Raw genomic sequence first — 17,720 nt, 5'->3', positions numbered from 1 at the left:
CTATCAGGGAAGTTTGTTTACTTCTTCCTCTTGCTCCCCTGCTGAAGCTCAGTCTACCATTTCTGATATTTTCCAAAATACCTTTTTTCCTTCTTTTTAATGATATAAACTACACTAGATAATAATAACACCTTTTTTTAAACAACTGATATTAATTTTGACTGCAAAAAGGGATAGTTAATGTGATTTCAGTTAAATCTCCAAAAGCTCACCCGTAAAAAAAACATTGGATGTCAAGGGGCCATCACGGCTGACCGTGATTGGCCACATTTACTGTTCATTTCTGTCTGACAAGTTGCTGGTTTGCTGAGACCACAGGATTAACTGACTGAGGGCTAAAGTCCATATGTGATAACACAACCACATCAGTGGGTAACTCACACTACCTCATGTCAACAAATATGAACTATCCCTTTAACCCCATGAATTGGCACAGTTGTCTTGAGTCATTCACCTCAGGTCCCACTAGAGGGAGGTAGATAGCTGTAAGACTGCCCATCTGAGGCACTTCTCCAGAATCTGTTGGAGAGGTTAATAAACACAGTACTTAACATCTGTGATTTGTATAGACATTCTTAGCGGACAGGAATGAAAAAGAAAAACAACCTAAGAGAGGTAGTGGGGCATTTTTAGTATGTGGGTCAGTCTACCTGCTGTAGATACAGTATATTTGATATATGCATCCTCTGTCTTTCCACCCCTTCTTCTGTATGCTGAAACATACGTGACACAGAAATAGAAAAAACACTACCTCACTCAGATATTTGAGCAGTTTTGCAGTATTACATGTCATTGATACCTTAGAGACATCCAATCTCTTCCTCGCTGTCTGCCTTACACGCATACACTTCCTTTTCCCTCAGTCTCCCTCTCCCCTTCACACAAACCTGCTCCCACCCCGAACAGCCCGACAGATCACACCAGTGTCCTACTTAATCCACGTCCCACCTCTGCAACGAAGTCCTGCAATTCAGATGGATGCAAGGAGAAACAAAATGTTACAGGGCCACACAGAAATCAAGAATCCCTACCAATATTGTCCTTTAAATGATTAAAAAAACATGTTTCTTTAACATTCAAGAATTACATTTTTAACACACCAATTATTAACAGTTGCATGTATCAATATTTTATCATCATAATAGTAAAATACTATCATTTGTTATTCAGTAAGCCAGTGTGAGGATACTGTAAAATACAGCATCAAACTGCACAAAATAAGTGATGCAGTCCAAAGACATGCAGCACTGCAGGTAGGAGGTGAAGGAGAAATCCATAGCAACAGACAGGCTTTTTACTGTGTGTGCCTGTGTTCATTGTTCTCTTTTACTTTTCATCTTCTTGCTGTAGCTCGCTCTTCCTCTGCTTGCTTTGGGTAAGGAGGTGCTATACAGTGCACTGTACAGTCTGAGCCTATTGGGAACATGCTGCTGACTCAGCCCAGGCCACTGCATTCATCTATCTGCACTGCAGTGCTGTCTGTGCTTACACCCCCCCTTCCCTCACTCAGTGCGCCACCTTACACACACACACACACACACAAAGGAGGAGGGAGGAAGGAAGGAAAGAAACACACACATGCATGCACACACACCTGCTTTTAAAGTCATCTCAGGGCTGTTGCACCATGACACACCCAAGCACATCAACTCACATAATAATCTTATTCAAGTATTATTAAAACATGAACAAAAACAATGTAATTTAGGAATTTCATAAGTATATTATGTTGTTATTCCAAAGCCTAAATAGTGCAGTTTTTCTGTGGATTTTAAACATTTTCTCAGCCATGTTTCTGCAACTTGTGCAAGCAATTTCAGTGAAAAATACACACACAATCCCATAGTGTCCAAAGTGTACCATATCACTTTAAAACGTTGAACAATTAAAATTCTCACAGTTGTCACAGTAAATGAGGTGTTTAAACAGCATCTGAACCCTCCATTGTCAGACATGGTGGAGCATAATCTGCATGATAATGTGAGAGTCACTCGTGTTTCACCCAAAAACGACACCAGCCAGAGGTGTAACTGGAAGGCTGCTTTATTGTTTGGAAATAGATTCGTGCTCAAATAAAAACATTCTTTCACTTGATTCTCATTTAATTGTCCCATGTGGTTGTGCAACACACGTCCTCTCTCTGACTGTATTAGTGGCAAGAGATAATGACAGTCAAAAGGTTGTTTTTTTTTTGTTTTGTTTTGTTTTTTTTTTCAGTTAGCCTATTTTCAGCAAAGAAAAGAAAATTATCTCAGTCATGCTACAAAAGAATGGCCTCATATACCGATTGGTAAACCAACATTTGGAAATGAACAGAAGTGTAAAACAGAAGGCAAGCTGTTCTCTTACTAGCCCGAGAGCCAGTAAACAGAACACACAGAGAGAGCACTTGTACTACATGACTCTACAAGATGTTAGTCCAGACAGTCTAATCTAGGTGGTGAGTTTTCAGTTTACAAGTTAATTTTGAACTCAGTACATCATTTCTATCGTGCTCCGTTTTGATTCACTCCCATGGGTTTTGAGATCCTCATTGCTGATTTTATTGACAGACTAAATAGGAAGCTAAAAAGGCACGTGCCGTTAAGAGATATTGCACCATAAACAAACACACAGACAGCTAAGACAACTAACCCTTAAATCATTAGATACGGTATATCATATTGAAAGTGACAGCAAAATTAAAAGATCAACTCCAAACTGCAGCAGTGTGTTAAGGGGGGAAACATGAAAGAGGGTTAGAGCTGAAACAAGCAAAAATTTGTCACACAAAGTGAGCTGTGGCTCATACTGGGGCACACTGGTTAACCAGCAGTTGCCTGCAAAAGGCTATGAGTGTGTTTGTGTGTGAGTGTGTAAGTGTGTGCAAGTGCAGGTGTGTGTGTGTGTCAGTGTATCTTTGTGTGCACAATATAGGAAACGAGGGGCAAGACATCTTCACACATGTACAAAAGGGTATGCTGGTAGTGCAATCCTCTCACCAAGGCAGGCTCCACAATTCTCAGCAAGCAGCCAGTACAACACCATGCATTGTACGCTGGTACCCAGTATGCAGAAGTCCTGGGCAGGCCAGAGTTTTGGTTATTCTCTGAACATACCACACAAAGAAAGAAGCATGATCAGTTTACACTCTGTGGTTCTGGTTTCACCTCAATGCAAGGAGTGGACAGGAGAGTTGAGTTACAGACATTGTTCTAATGTATATATACTATATATATATGTGTGGTAGAATATATATATAATATATATGTAATATAGCTCCGTATATGTATGTATTGATTTATACAGTTTTTAAATACAATTTCTGCTTTTTAATATAGATTCTTTTAGCTTACTCCCCTCTTTTTTTATGAAAAGTGACTCAAAAAATCTACTCCATCTAACAAATGTGTCACAGCCTAACAAGTGTGACAAGGGGTGTCAGCTGGAAGCCATTCTATTTATGGTTATTAATATTTAGTGTTAGATTAATAGCTGTAGTTTTTTAAGTAATCCTGTATTTACAAAAAACTACACATGCCGTTAAAATAAAATAATATATTACATTATTTATAGTTTCTTAAAAAGTCCATTCTTAGCTTTTTGCAGTTTGTGCCGTATAGAACATAGCCTGAACTGTGTTTTTTTTTTTTTTTTCTTTTTTTTTTTCCGAATGGATGTATGTGTGTCTATTTTTTCAGGTTTCTTTCTGTAATACATATCTGTATATCCAGGGTGACCTTGGAGAAAATGGACGGCAGTAGCTTTTATGCTTATCATTCAGAGTTTTATTTGGTTCAAGTTAACACCCACACTGATTTTGGAGATCTCATGCAGCAACTGGACCATAGAACTCGAGAACGGATGAGGGAGTTATTCATAAACAGGAAGTGACATCACTGCACAACAGGAAGTGCAAAAGCTCTAGTGTGGTGCTTAGGCTCACAGTACCATAAGAATGCATCCAGTGCTCTGTTGATTATTTGGTATTTGTTATGCAGGAGAGCAATATGGAGAAAAATGGCGAATGAGAGGCTCAGAGCACGTGTCGTTGTTAAATACTGAAATCTGGGGGCCTGTCCACTGAGCATGCCACTTCTGCTTCTTAAAGAATCTAATGTGCTGCTCAAACCAACATATCCCAATTCACTCTCATGACATCTCCTCACAGTGTTTCCTGTATCTGTGACTGCTATCGGGGTGAATATTATTATTTTGTTTCGTGAAATTAATTGAGACCAGACTACAGTCCATAATGACTTAACCACAAATGTAATCCACTATCAATAAAAATGCCGCCATTAAAAGCAAGCGAAATGTTGCTATTTCACTGAGATGCTTCTAGCCCTATAATTCTAAGCATCATGAGCAGGAAGCTCTAAACTGGCCCCTGACCGGGCGGCTGCCGGGTTAAAGCAGCCGGCCGAGATCATTGTCCATCAACATGGCATTAAAACAGAAAAGAGTAAAACATGATTTCATAAATACTCCCATCACATTCACTTGCATTTTGTTGCAGAGCTCATAATAGTACATCTATAATATCTCCTGAGAAAAAGGGATGAATTTTTCAAGCATTGCATACATTTCTAGGGTCTCTCTGTCGAGTAATGACAGCGAAAAAACAGAATGGGCAGGGCATACTTCACCCAATCCCACTCCATGGACAAAGGGCAACAAGGGATAACAAGGCAGATCTCTTTGGCTTCTCCACACACAATGTTCTCATCATCCATTCATCATTTTCTGTTTCTCATTAAAATAGGATACCACTTACACCCGACAATTATATCCCAGCACAAGACCATCTCCCTCGACATCAGCTTAGATGTGGCTTATAAAATAAGACTCATCGCTAGCTAAAACATGAAATTTACATCAGTGAAGAAAACAAACAAAAAAGAAAATAATACACACACATAAATAAGCTGGATGTCATCAAATGATGTAAACTGAACCAATAAAACTCTTCTCAGCTCTTTCAGAAAGGTCTAACCACTCTTAGAGAAACATCAGAAATAGAAAGGAGTTTGCCATACCTGTGAAATCCCCACCAACCACTTAGAACCGACAGTAGGACTCCCAAAATGCCCGCTCACACAAAACTAAAGGCAGATGGTATGGAACATTACATAGGTGCATATAAATTATATATAGAAGCTTTTTAGATTCAAAGTATTCCCTTGAAAGTCCAAATTAACAAACATTTCAGTCCCATGATACACACAGACATCCGTTTTTCGCATCTTACACACTCAAAATCTCCAGAGCAGCAAATAAACGTTTGGTTTTCACCCGTGGTCCACTGTGGTGGTATTATTTACCAACATATTGCATTCTTCTTTCTATAGAGGCAACAATTCAAACATAGTCATCTGAAATGTGTTGAGTAATGACATAAAAAATTCGGATCCATTTTAGATTATCAACCCCCTTATCACTTATCTTTGTTGAACAAATTACTCTGCACTTTCAAATTTTGTCAATGTCTCGATCTCACAGTCGAGCCACCGCTGTGGTCTGAGTATTAGTGTCTTGTGGACTATGATAATTCATGCAAGATTTCTGATCAAAACATGCCATCATGCAAGTCATTTCTATGCATTGAACAAGCACAATTATTTATGTATTTGTTTGGAAATCTTTCTGAGTAAATGTAAGCCCTTGGCCCGAGTTGACCCCATAATAAACAGACCCTTAACCAATTGGTGTGAAAGCCCATGTAAAAAAAGCGTTTTGATGTGGGTATAACAAAGATAAAATGAGTACAAGAGTTAGGTGACATGGGCAAAATGTTGAATACTGTTCTTTTTTTTCTTTTTTTTTTTATCTGTTTGCATTTTTGCTGCTCAAATTAACAATTTCTAGCTTAAACAAAAGATACTTCCAACACTCTGTCATTTGTGTCTTTCACTCATCAGTCATCCTTTCTGTTTGCTCATATCGAGTGAGAGTGTCATTTTGCACCTCTATACACAGCAGCCACTCATTGGCTGCTTTCAGAGGACAAATCCTTCAGCATTGAGCAGCATCCTTGTTTTTTCCTTCACAACGTTGTCTTTGCATAGGAACCCAGGCGCTGGATTCCTTTAGTGTTTTTTCATTCTACCTCTTGGTGTAGAGTTACTTGTCTTTTCTGTAGACCAGTGGTAAATGAGCAATCTGCCCTTCAGCAGACACAGACATTTCCTTGTCTGTTTTTCATTCCCTTTTGTTAAGATCAGTAGTCTAGATACAACAATGTCACACAGTATGCTGATTATGTTTGGTTTGACTGAAGTTCAAGAGTCTTCAAGCTGTAACAGACCAAGCTGCTTCCCTCTGCATCAATATAAGAATGAAGTCTGTAAACAAAATTATTGAATATTATTTTTTTCTGACTTGCAAATGAAATAATCTGTACATCTGTGTGAGTGAGTTTCCTCTCGCTTTGCTTGAAGTTACATTATTATAATTTTTATTGTTATTACCGTGAATATTATTCCAACACTCTAACATTTAGATTCCCTGATGTCTTTTTGGTTTCTTCCTTTCTCTTTCCTCCCTCCTTTGCCCTCATTGTTGTCATCCTGTTTCTCCTTGTCAGGTTTGGTTACACTGTCATAAGAGGGCAGGGAGGCAGTTGAGGGAGTGCCCTCCTTCTTTTCCTGTTCCTGATTGTTCCCGCCATTCTCCACTTTGTTATTGGCTGGTTTGCGCTTACAGACGAAACCCCGCCTAGCCAGGTAGGCGCGGTAGGCCCTCTGAATGATTCTGGCTGACACATCCTCCTGCTTGCGCCTCAGAGTGGTGGTGATTGGCTCATAAGAGACCTTAGAGGGATTGGCTGCCACAAAACGCTCCTCCATTTGTTGCCTCAACATGTCCAACTCGCCACTGTCGCCCAGCACACGCTTGGTGAAGGCAAACAGGATGTCCAGGCAGTGGATGCGGTCACCACTCACCATAGGCATGTCCATGGCGATCAGTTCAATGGTGTTTGGCTTGGGGACTCTGAGTGGGTGTTCAAGTGCATCAGCAAAGTCAGAAAGCTTGGCATAGGTGATGAACTGGGAGGCATCAGGGTCAAACTTCTCCCAAATCTCATAAAAGGTCTCAAAGTCATCCTCACTGAGTGGGTCGGCACTCTCCTCTGTGGCCACACTGAAGTTCTCCAGGATGATGGCGATGTACATGTTGACCACAATTAGGAAAGAAATGATGATGTACATAACAAAGAAGAAGATGCCCACAGAAGGGTTGCCACAGTCTCCTGTGGCGGGGGTGCCAGCATTCTCCAATAAGGGGTCACAGTCTGGAGGGTAGTTAAGAATTGGCAGCAACAGGCCGTCCCAGCCAGCTGACGTGGTGATCATAAACAGGATGATCATGCTGTTGCCAAAGGTCTCAAAGTTGTACATGTCGTCAATTCCAGCCCCGTGTTTCACATAGCCAAAGTTGGACATGCCAAAGATAGAGAAAATGAACATAACCAGGAAAAGTAGTAGGCCAATGTTGAACAAGGCAGGAAGTGACATCATCAGGGCAAACAGCAGAGTTCTGATTCCTTTGGCCCCCTTGATGAGACGCAAGATTCTGCCGATACGAGCCAGACGAATCACCCTGAAGAGTGTTGGTGACACAAAGTACTTCTCAATCAGGTCAGCCAGAAACATTCCTGCAGTTAAAAGGGAGCAAAAAGAGACAAAACATGTTTGATTAAGATATAGGGAACATTATAACTGAAACACTGTTTACTGATTAGCTTACTTAAAGTTACAGTATGTAAGTTTTTTTCTTATTTTTTTTAGTTGAATTATGCTCCAAAGCATCTGTAGGGGGTTGTCAAAGGCCTCTGTGACTCAGGCTCATTGAACAGCCTGGCAGCAGAGATATTCCCTTCTCAAGTTTTTAAGTGAGCCTCGACTTTCTAACCAATCAGAGAAGGCCGAAGTCAGGGGTGGGAGCTCACAGCTTTTAATCAATATATAAAACTCACTGCTAGCCAAGTACTCCCTAATACCAAGACTCCAAGCTAGCATTAGCTGCTGGGAGATGTTGTTATGACTAACTCACAGGCCAGCAAGCTCCTAATACCTGCATTAGTCGAATCAAAGAGCTCTGTTACTTCCAGACCCCAGGGAGAAATCAAGTAGAGTGGGTTGCTTTCAACTCTCATGCTACAGTACTTGTATATTGTATCTTTAATACACATTACAGTATGATGTTTACAAGTAAGAGCAGCACATTCATATTTTTGCGCAAATTTAGGAAGAAATCAGGTGAACCAAAGAACACACTGTCAACTATTTTTGTAGGGAATGTTTTAGTTTTCTATATATAGAAGTTGCAATCATAAGTGTTCAGAGAGGAGTCTGTAGATTATCCAGAGTAATGGAGTAAACAAGTCAAAAATATAAATGAATACATCTACAAATAACACTGTCTGATTACTAATTATAATGGAGTGTTAAATATATAAAGCTTTTTACTTTTCCCTCAACCTCCAATCTGTTGGTATCTGTCACGACCTCATTTTATTTTTCAACACTGTAGATTTTCTATGTTTGGGGTTTTAGTACACAGTTTGTTTTCTTATTATCAGTTTGACTTTAACCTTTTACAGCCTTTGTCTGTTTCGAGGTCCATAGATGTTGAGTTTTTCCAATGTAATTGTGTAAAGCTGTGAGCACCACAAATGCACTTCCATTCACCTCTATTCTATAGGAGCAACAGCAGAAATTGAGAGACAGATCTCCTAAAAGCAAAACACAATTGCATGGCTTCATACCACTCAAAAAAAGTGACAAAATGTTTGTTTTTTTAATTGAACTGACCCTTTAAACCACCTCTGTTTGCTCTGCCCTTAAGCCCATTTACAGTATATAAGCACTATCTGAGCTATTTCCAATCAAACTGCTTCCCACTTCTTTTCCCATGCATAAATACCACTTTTGAATACTTGCCCACAATTGAAAGGATGACCACAACTACATCAAAGATGTTCCAGCCGTTGGTGAAATAGTAGTGACGCAGCGCAAAGAGCTTCAGTAAAAACTCGCCAGTGAAGATCACAATGAAGATGAAGTTGACCCAGTAAAGCACTTCCTCTGTCTCCTTTGATTGATCATCTGTCTCCACCATCATGGTGACCATGTTGAGGCAGATCATGATCATGATGGAGATGTCGAACACCTGCTGCGTCACAAAGTCAAACACCATGCCCTGGATGTAGTTCTGAGGAGAAAGGAGAGAATGGAAGAAGGGATATTTAGAGTTATTTTATTCATTTAATGAAATCTGCCATTACAAACCTGCTTAGTGGTGAAGATGAGGCATTCAAAACATTTACCTGTGGCCTGGGTATTGGTTTCTGTGGTTTCTTTGATCCTAGTTTCTTCATGGCATTGTAGTATTTCTTCTGTTCTTCTGTCATGAAAATATCCTGACCTCCAAAGTAATGGGATAAAAACACTTTGGTTATAATCTGCGGGGATTTAGATGATCTAACCAGTGGTTTAACATAAGGGTTAATTTGACCGCGTTTTGATTGATGCAAAAACCAACAAAGCTTCTGAAATTTGTTTACAGTGTTCAGGTTCTAAGCTAAAATCCTCTGTAAAAAAGTTTATTTTCAGAAGGTGAAAGTGAGGAAAATAAATCTTATCTTTTTCTTTTGTTGGTTGAAGTTATCGATGATGACACCGATGAAGAGGTTTAGGGTGAAGAACGAGCCGAAGATAATAAAGATGACAAAGTAGATGTACATGTACAAGTTGTCCTCATAGAGGGGCTGGTCCTCCACCTGTAAAGTGGTAAAAGTGAAAACACCTATAAAAAAAACTCTACTGCACATTGACCTGGAAGTCAGAGTTTGGTACTGCAATGAGCCTACCTTTCTAGAATCTATTGCTGCATACATAATGTCCATCCAGCCTTTAAATGTTGCCTGTAAGTGGGCAGACACAGTGTGTAAGAGAACAGGTTAAACACTTTCCATCAGAAGAGAGAAACAAATGAGAAGTGACAGCAACGGCTTCTCACCACTTGCAGGAGCGCCAGGTATCCTGCACCCACATTGTCAAAATTGATCTTGACGTTTTTCCATCTGACTTCACTGAAGTTTGCACTAATGAGTGCAAGGCACTCTGTTTTGTTGTTGACCTCATCTGGGTGGAAGAGGTCCTCAGCCGTGTCATTGTAACAGTAGTAATACTTTCCAGCAAACAGGTTGACACCCATGATGCTGAAGATAAGCCAGAAGATGAGACACACCAGCAGCACGTTCATGATGGAGGGAATTGCACCCACCAAGGCGTTCACCACAACCTGAAGAAAACAGCAAGGAAACAGAGCCACTGTAACTGAGCCATCACACACCAGCTGCATGGAGATGTTTACATATAAGAACATCAACACACACATACTCTATATGGAAATGCACATTCTCTCTCTCCATTAGAGGTTCTAGCTGTGTTATCTGATTTCTTGGCACAAGATGAAGCCCAATACAATAAAATACTAGAGGGTGTAACAATACAGTCAGCTCATGTTTCGCCATGATACATAATACAGAGTTCATGGTTTGATACACTCGTGATATTTTTAACAAAGCTGATATGAAAACAAACTGTGACTCGAATTCCTTTTTTATTCCTACCAGGCATTACGATTCCTAAAGATTTTTTTTTAATCAATTTTGGTGTAAAATATGAATAATAAGGTCTCCTAAATGAAAAAAAATGAGGCAGCTTTTTGACGAGCAGATCTTTACACAAAATTAACCTGAAGAATAAAAATGTCTTGATGGAGGTAACATTTTCGACCTCAGTTAGGCACAAATCCCAATTTAAACATCTTCACATTAGATTTCTAGAGTATGCCAGGGACATTTTTAAGGCTATATGCTTGTAAACATTTTCATGCAGCAGGTGACAGTTCGGCTGTGACAGTTCAGTGTTAATGAATTCATTTAGTTGCGCCCTCTGGCACTCAGTTTTAACTGATTACATCGCAAACCATTTTCAGCTCCACACATGCATGTTATTACATTTTTGTATTGCAATGTATTTTGCCACGATATATTGTTACACCCCTACAAAATGCAATTATTCTTTACCTAGATGCCCAGATATTGTACGTAGGATTGTATGGTTGTATGAATCATACACAACATATACACTCAACGAGCATTTTATTAGGAACACTTGTGCAATCTAATGCAATCCAATACAACAGCTCTGGCATAAATTCTACTTTTAACGAAGCTTATACATTTTATTAGTTTTTGTTGACATCGTCAGAAAGGTGATGATTCTACTTTTTGTTTATTTTTGAGGTTGTAATGGGTGATAGTGGTGTACTGGAGTGCAGTATATTAAAATGTGTTCCTAATATTTTGTCCACCCCATTATTATACATGAGGGGGGCAAAATATGTGTCTAGCAATATAAGTGTATAACTGCTACAGAGTTACACTATATACAGTCATTGCCAAATGGGCATATGAGTGTGACTTATATAAACTATCCTGCACCAAAGCAGTGTGGGCATGTTGGAGGAGATAAAGCTTTTAGCTTAAGGAGGAGACTATATGAATGTGCATTTCCATACAGAGGTGCCATGGTAACAGAAAGCCAAATTATAAACCAAAACTATACAGGCAAACATCAAATCAAAAACTGTCTAAGTTTTCTTATCATTCCAGTGTTTTGCCAAATATTATCTTAAAGAGACAATGCATCCATATGATCCGCTAATATAATTACTGCAAAATGGTAATCACAAAAATCATGGTAATGAAATTCACTGAGGAGTGGTGAGCAAGGATGGCGGGGGAGGGGGGTATGCAACCAGAAGTTTGTTGATCTTCCAGTGTGACAATGCCAAAGCCAAACTGTGATAAGATCAGATAACAGGACATTTGAGGCAGAGCGACAGTCAGAAGATGCTGAGCCTAGACACTGACCAGATCTTTTCTTCTGCCCAGCAACAACCAGAGGCTGATCAAACCCATCACACATTAAATTAATGATCAGAAGAACCCAATTACCATTGTAGAAAGAAAATATGGTTTTCTTAGGCAAAGCTTGATACAGAGCCCTCCAGGGGTCACATGGTATCAAAATTATTCACAAGGAAACTGTACACACAGTTAAGGACAGATTAATCAAGTGCCTGCAGTCTGAAAAAATGTTAAATAAATATGCAGACACAGTTTAATTGACCATGTGCACAGATGTCCATATTAATTTGTCTTTTATATGACAACTGGGGGGCTCTGTAGCACTTTAAAAGGTATCGGTTTGCTTGCTCAGATTGCTTAACTTGAGCCCATATTAACCCTGTCCTGTGGTTCAGTTTGAACAGGTTTTGTGTAATGGTTCATACCAACCTCTAGTTGTTTTCTCAGCTGGTACTGAATACGTCAGAGCTGAGTTGTTATTATAATGTGTTGCATCATTCAGTTCAAAATCCCTATGGTCTAGTCTTTCATAATGCATCGGATAGATTATTAAGATTTTTTTTTTTTTAAATATTTTAAAGGATAAATCATTGCAAAATGCCTTAACATAGCACTAAATTTATAATATATGAAATGAAATATGATAAATCAAATCAGATGTACTGTGACCATCTGAGATGATCTGAATCCATGCAAAAAGCTTCTTATTGATAAAAGGGGTTACTTAAAAAAATTCCCCTTTAGAAACTTTTTTTCAATTTTCTATATTTCCATCTCTAGCATGCGTTGATGCTTTTATTTAATCAGCATGCAGAAGGACCAGCTGCCTGGTATCTTAGGTCTTACCCTCATCCCTTCAAAACGTGACAGGGCCCTGAGGGGTCTCAAGGCCCTTAGTGTCCTGAGTGATTTAATCGGGCCTAGATCGGAGTAGCCCAACGCATTAGCTATAAGGCTGACTATAGACACCTACACAGATAGGGACAGAGGGAGAGGGGAAAGACAGAGGCAAAGGAAGAGAGGACCCACATAGTTAGAGGGGATATAGAGAGAAAGGTGGACCCTACATATACTGTAAGGATGGCTGGTTATATACAGATATATATAAATACATATATAGTTTCTATATGTGTAAGTATATGTATCTATATAACATAGGGTTAAACAGGGGTTAACACAATATACAAAGGTCAATAAATTGTACATGACCCAAATTTTCATTTTTTTTTCTTTTTTGTTATGTGTTTGTTTGCTTATGTTTGCGTTTGGTTTAGTTTGGCAAGCCAGTCTAGCGTGAAAACCAGCTTAACAGCACAGTGAGCACACCTGGAAAGAAACTTGTGGTTGACACAGTGAGAGGGAGAGAAGATAAAGAGTCAAACAAAGGGAAAAAATTAGAGGAGAGATGTATTCACAAACACTAAATCAATGTGACACAATAATATACACAGTACACAGTACAGAACAGTACAGTTTCCACACCAGAGAGCATCTTACTTAAAGAGGGGAGAGAAAACACAGAAGGTTGAGGACAACTTTCAAGGGTTAGAAGAGAGAGGATAACCTGTGAAAGTAGGAGTCCCAACACAGCACACAAACCTTACCCTGGACCCTCAAACACCGACCCTCAGTCCCTCTCGACAGCTGCACAATGTCTCTCTTAACTTAAAGAGAGGCAGAGTTATAGGCACCTGCTGTGAGAGAGAGGGCAGGTCAATATTAGGGTAGATATTTGCAGAATTTAAAGTCAGGAGAAGTTATCTTCACAACACATGAGCCCCTTTAGGATATATTGAGATTTCTGTATATTTTACTCTTGGAGAATCAGTAAGTGGTTTGACAAGCACTGGATCCCACCACATAATCTGGAGAACTTAACTCTTCTGTCTCTATCATCAGCTATATCCACCTTCTGACTGTTAATGGGGGCAGTAAGATAACTGTCTTAATTTCTGTTTCAGAAGAGAGAAGCCAAACCACACTGATAAAAAGTTCATTATTTTATATCATATGATTTCTCACTTCATTGAGTGGCATTTAGAGTGACTACTTGACTTTTTTGGGCCAATACAGATATGACAATATATTGGCCAATATTACTTTTTCATATACAGCAGGTGGACAAATGAACAGACACATCTTACAATATAATGAAATCCAATACAAGACCAAAAGACTAAAATCTAAGGAATTGCCATAGAGTTGGATAAATAGCTCTACACAACTCAACCTTGCTATTGCATTGAACTGCATTATATTTGTCATCTGTATGTTCTGTCCAAACCTTTTAGGTATACATATATACACAGGTGTGCATATATTTAGTAAATAGCATCAAATTACTCTCAAGGATGTGGTTCATTATGCCAGGACAGGCCAATCAGCGGGTTAAACCACTACTGATGACACAGTGACAAACACACACACTTGCACATACATTTTGGCCCTGTTAGTGGCAGGCCCTAAGAATAGCATCGTCATTTAGTCGGTTCCTCTGTCCGTTGGACACCTAGATCCAGAACAAGATATCTTGACACCTTCTACTGGCAAAGACTGCCCTGAATTTTAGTATCAATTGGTATGCACAGTCCCCAGAGGATAAATCCTGATGATTTTTGTTAAAGCCCCTGACGTTTAGTGTAGCAGCACCATCTGGTGAAAATTCACCCTTGACAATTATAAAGTAACTATGGTCCATGAAAGTTATCTGGAAAACTAATGGCCAGATTGGCATGAAGGTTTGCACTGCATATTCATGGTCCCCTGAGGATTAATTCAGATGTTTTTGTTCCTCTGGTGCTTCTAGCAAGCCAATGTTGTCATTTGTTCTCAACAAATACAGAACTCTATTGGGTAGACTCTGTGATTTACTGGGCACATTCACACTCCCCAAAGGATAAACCATTTCCATTTTGGAGGTATCAGGCCACAATGTCAACAACTCATGAGAAATTTCACAGTCTAATTGCTGGATTTTCATGAAAGTTTTTGTACACATGCATGTTGGGACGAAACCTTTTTAATTTTAAAGACCCCATGACTTTTTCTACAGTGCCTCGACAGGACAAACTTTATTTTTTAGCCTTACTGAGGCTCTAAAAATTGAAAAATCTTCAGTATGTTGTTCATTTAAATGTTTAAGCCACTATGGTCAAGTGCCTAAGACTCTTGACTAGTCCGACATATCGCAAGTGTGGGTATTGGGATAGACCCAAAGACAAGTTCAGAAAACCGACAGGAACAGAACAAACATTAGTGCATCTTTATTATGTGACATAACGTGGCATCGTCACATTATAAGGATGTTAATACTGAATCATGGACAGACTTGCAGCTAAGTCAAGGACAGTGGAAAATTAGCAGTCAAGGGATAATGGATGACTTGCCAACCAATACGTGACTCACAACATATAGCACATCATCAAATACATGTATGTGAAAAATATTGAAGAGGATTAGGACAACAAGAAATTCTCAGATTAATTTCAATATTCTGATCAAAAACAATTCTAGGAAGAAAGTCAGGGGCTGTGTTTGAAATTGTTCAGTAATCATTAAAACTGTATATGGGAAATTCTATGTAAAAAATCAGACATTTTTCTTGTCATTGACATTTGTCATGCACAGTGCATGAGAGTAAATAGTACTTGGTTAATGGTCATTGCCTATTCACTACTTTGTACTTTCTGCATGGTGGCATAATTTGAGTCCACTATATAGTTGGATACAATCATTTTCACTTGGGAATTTAGACAAACTACAATATAGCGGACTATGCTGCATACTCAATAGTCAATCATTTCTGATGCTGCAAGATTTCCTTTTCTGAGATAAATCAATTAAATATTTTTTCTATGGCCCTATTCCTCTTCATTGTATGACATCATCATTTATGGACACCATAAGACGAGGACTCTAACTTCCAGGAAAAAGCAGTCAAAAGCAGTGAATATTTTTCATCTTGCACTAGTAGGTGTGAACATAAAATCCTGCCCTTGTGCCTATCAATTAGAACTGCCTCTCTCTTCTTAATTGATATCCTCTTAGGTTAGGTTAACAGCATCTTAATGCTGTTTTATGTATCACCTCAACCTCTTGTTTCAACAGGAAATACATCACATGAAGGGTACAGCCAGACACAACACAGTGATACTGCCAGACGCCACTGACACTCTCCACTTGTGGAGATCAATCATACTGTCAAATCAAATGCAGTTTAATACTTGTTACTGTAGTTGTTACAGTTTAGTTTAAAAAATGACACAAAACAGCACAGAAGCTAAGTCTGAAGTGAGTTTTATGTCACTAATGTATACTAAGCTGTATTTAACAAACGTCACACGTGATTGGTTAATGCACCATGATTCTTCACCCCTTCCAGGTCACAGGTCATTTATTAGACCTTAGTCCCCTTTATTTCCTGGCTACCTGTTATTCCATTGGGCTTTACACGTGCAATCACAAAAAAAAATGCGAGGCAGCAGCTCTGTCTAGATTGCCATGTTCAATCTGGTTGTACCTTAAGGAAGCCTCACTTCATACCATGTAATGTATATTGTCAAATACAGACAGTGATGAATTCAGGTGAGAAACTTATCACGCACAATGACAGAAGAGGGCAAACCATTTGTGAGAAATAGTAATTGTCAAGTGGGAAAACACTGAATGACTCAGCAGCCCAGAGCTACAAAGAAGCTCTGAAACATGCCAGTATTTATAGATATTTACTGTATCAGGGCTGCTGTTGTGCTGCTGACAGGGGGCCCAAAGTTTCTAGTGGCTCCCTGATAATGTCCATGACACTGATTTAAGCACTAACAAAAAAAACATAGCCCTCTTATCAGTTTATTAGTATCACGTTATACATCCACTTTACTGTCTGAGCTTCTGTGAACCCTTGTGTTTCTACATCATGCTGAATCCATGGTGATGTTAAACCCCCCTTTTTTAACAGCAACATATAAAGTTGCAGCATTTTACTGCCTGTGAATGTGTGATGAATACAGTCTGGCTCTCAAGCTGTGACCTAATATTATTTTGTTTTGCAAGACACATTATTTTTAATGCCTAATCCAAGGTTAAATTCAACCATGTTTTTTTTAGACACTGATCCATTTAGTCAACTTTCTCAATATGTGGATATAGACAAAAAAGCCATATACATTTCCCCAATAGATCATTTGCTCCAGAAATCCATCCTGATACTGTTAAAGTTATTAGGGTTTTTATTATATAACCTTCAGATTCATATATCTTCAGTAACATCTACAAGAGGAATACTGTCATCACTCAGAGTTTGGTGTGTCAAACTGAAACCTAATTGACAAAACTCTTTAAACTACTACTAGTTTTGACTCATAAAAATGCTAATGTACAGTCTGTCTTAATGGTTAAGTTGACCAGTGAGGCAGTCTCTAAAACCCTTGTTATATTTCTTTGATGCTGCAATCTTAAAATATCATCATAAAAACTTGAACCAAATGACTTGTACAAATTACATTTCTGCACTTAAAGTATACAAAAAATTAGTATGCAAATGTACTTACATCCACAATGAAGAAGTCTAACCAACACCAAGCATTAGTGAAGTACTTCACAAAGCCGTAGGCCACCCATTTCAGCAACATCTCCAGGATGAAGATATAGGTGAAAACCCGATCAGCATACTCCAGAATGATGCGGACTGTCTTCCTCTGCTCAATGTACACATCCTCAAAGGCCTGAAGAGCAGCAGAGAAGCATCAGACACACAATGGCTTAACTGATGTCACCGTTGATACATTACAAGCCACATCTT

At 39.0% G+C, this 17,720-nt stretch overlaps 1 protein-coding gene across 6 annotated transcripts in view; it reads right to left on the bottom strand.

Moving 5' to 3' along the window:
• Positions 1 to 2,027: 2,027 nt before the first annotated feature.
• scn8ab (sodium channel, voltage gated, type VIII, alpha subunit b) overlaps positions 2,028 to 17,720 on the bottom strand; it is a 55,746-nt gene continuing 40,053 nt past the window's right edge. For all 6 annotated transcript variants that reach the window (XM_067587542.1, XM_067587538.1, XM_067587540.1 and 3 more), the window contains 8 exons: positions 17,470 to 17,643; positions 12,770 to 12,892; positions 10,003 to 10,287; positions 9,854 to 9,907; positions 9,626 to 9,763; positions 9,311 to 9,415; positions 8,925 to 9,195; positions 2,028 to 7,636 (listed from right to left, as the gene is read on the bottom strand). In XM_067587542.1, coding sequence (XP_067443643.1) covers positions 6,471 to 7,636; positions 8,925 to 9,195; positions 9,311 to 9,415; positions 9,626 to 9,763; positions 9,854 to 9,907; positions 10,003 to 10,287; positions 12,770 to 12,892; positions 17,470 to 17,643 — 2,316 coding nt within the window. In that variant the 3' untranslated portion in view covers positions 2,028 to 6,470. The remainder of the gene's footprint in view (positions 7,637 to 8,924; positions 9,196 to 9,310; positions 9,416 to 9,625; positions 9,764 to 9,853; positions 9,908 to 10,002; positions 10,288 to 12,769; positions 12,893 to 17,469; positions 17,644 to 17,720) is intronic.

The sequence above is a fragment of the Thunnus thynnus genome, chromosome 4 (assembly GCF_963924715.1).
Source record: "Thunnus thynnus chromosome 4, fThuThy2.1, whole genome shotgun sequence".
Taxonomy (NCBI): Eukaryota; Metazoa; Chordata; class Actinopteri; order Scombriformes; family Scombridae; genus Thunnus; species Thunnus thynnus.
The sequence above is the reverse complement of the archived record's forward strand: the minus strand, read 5'-3'. Positions and strand labels throughout refer to the sequence as shown.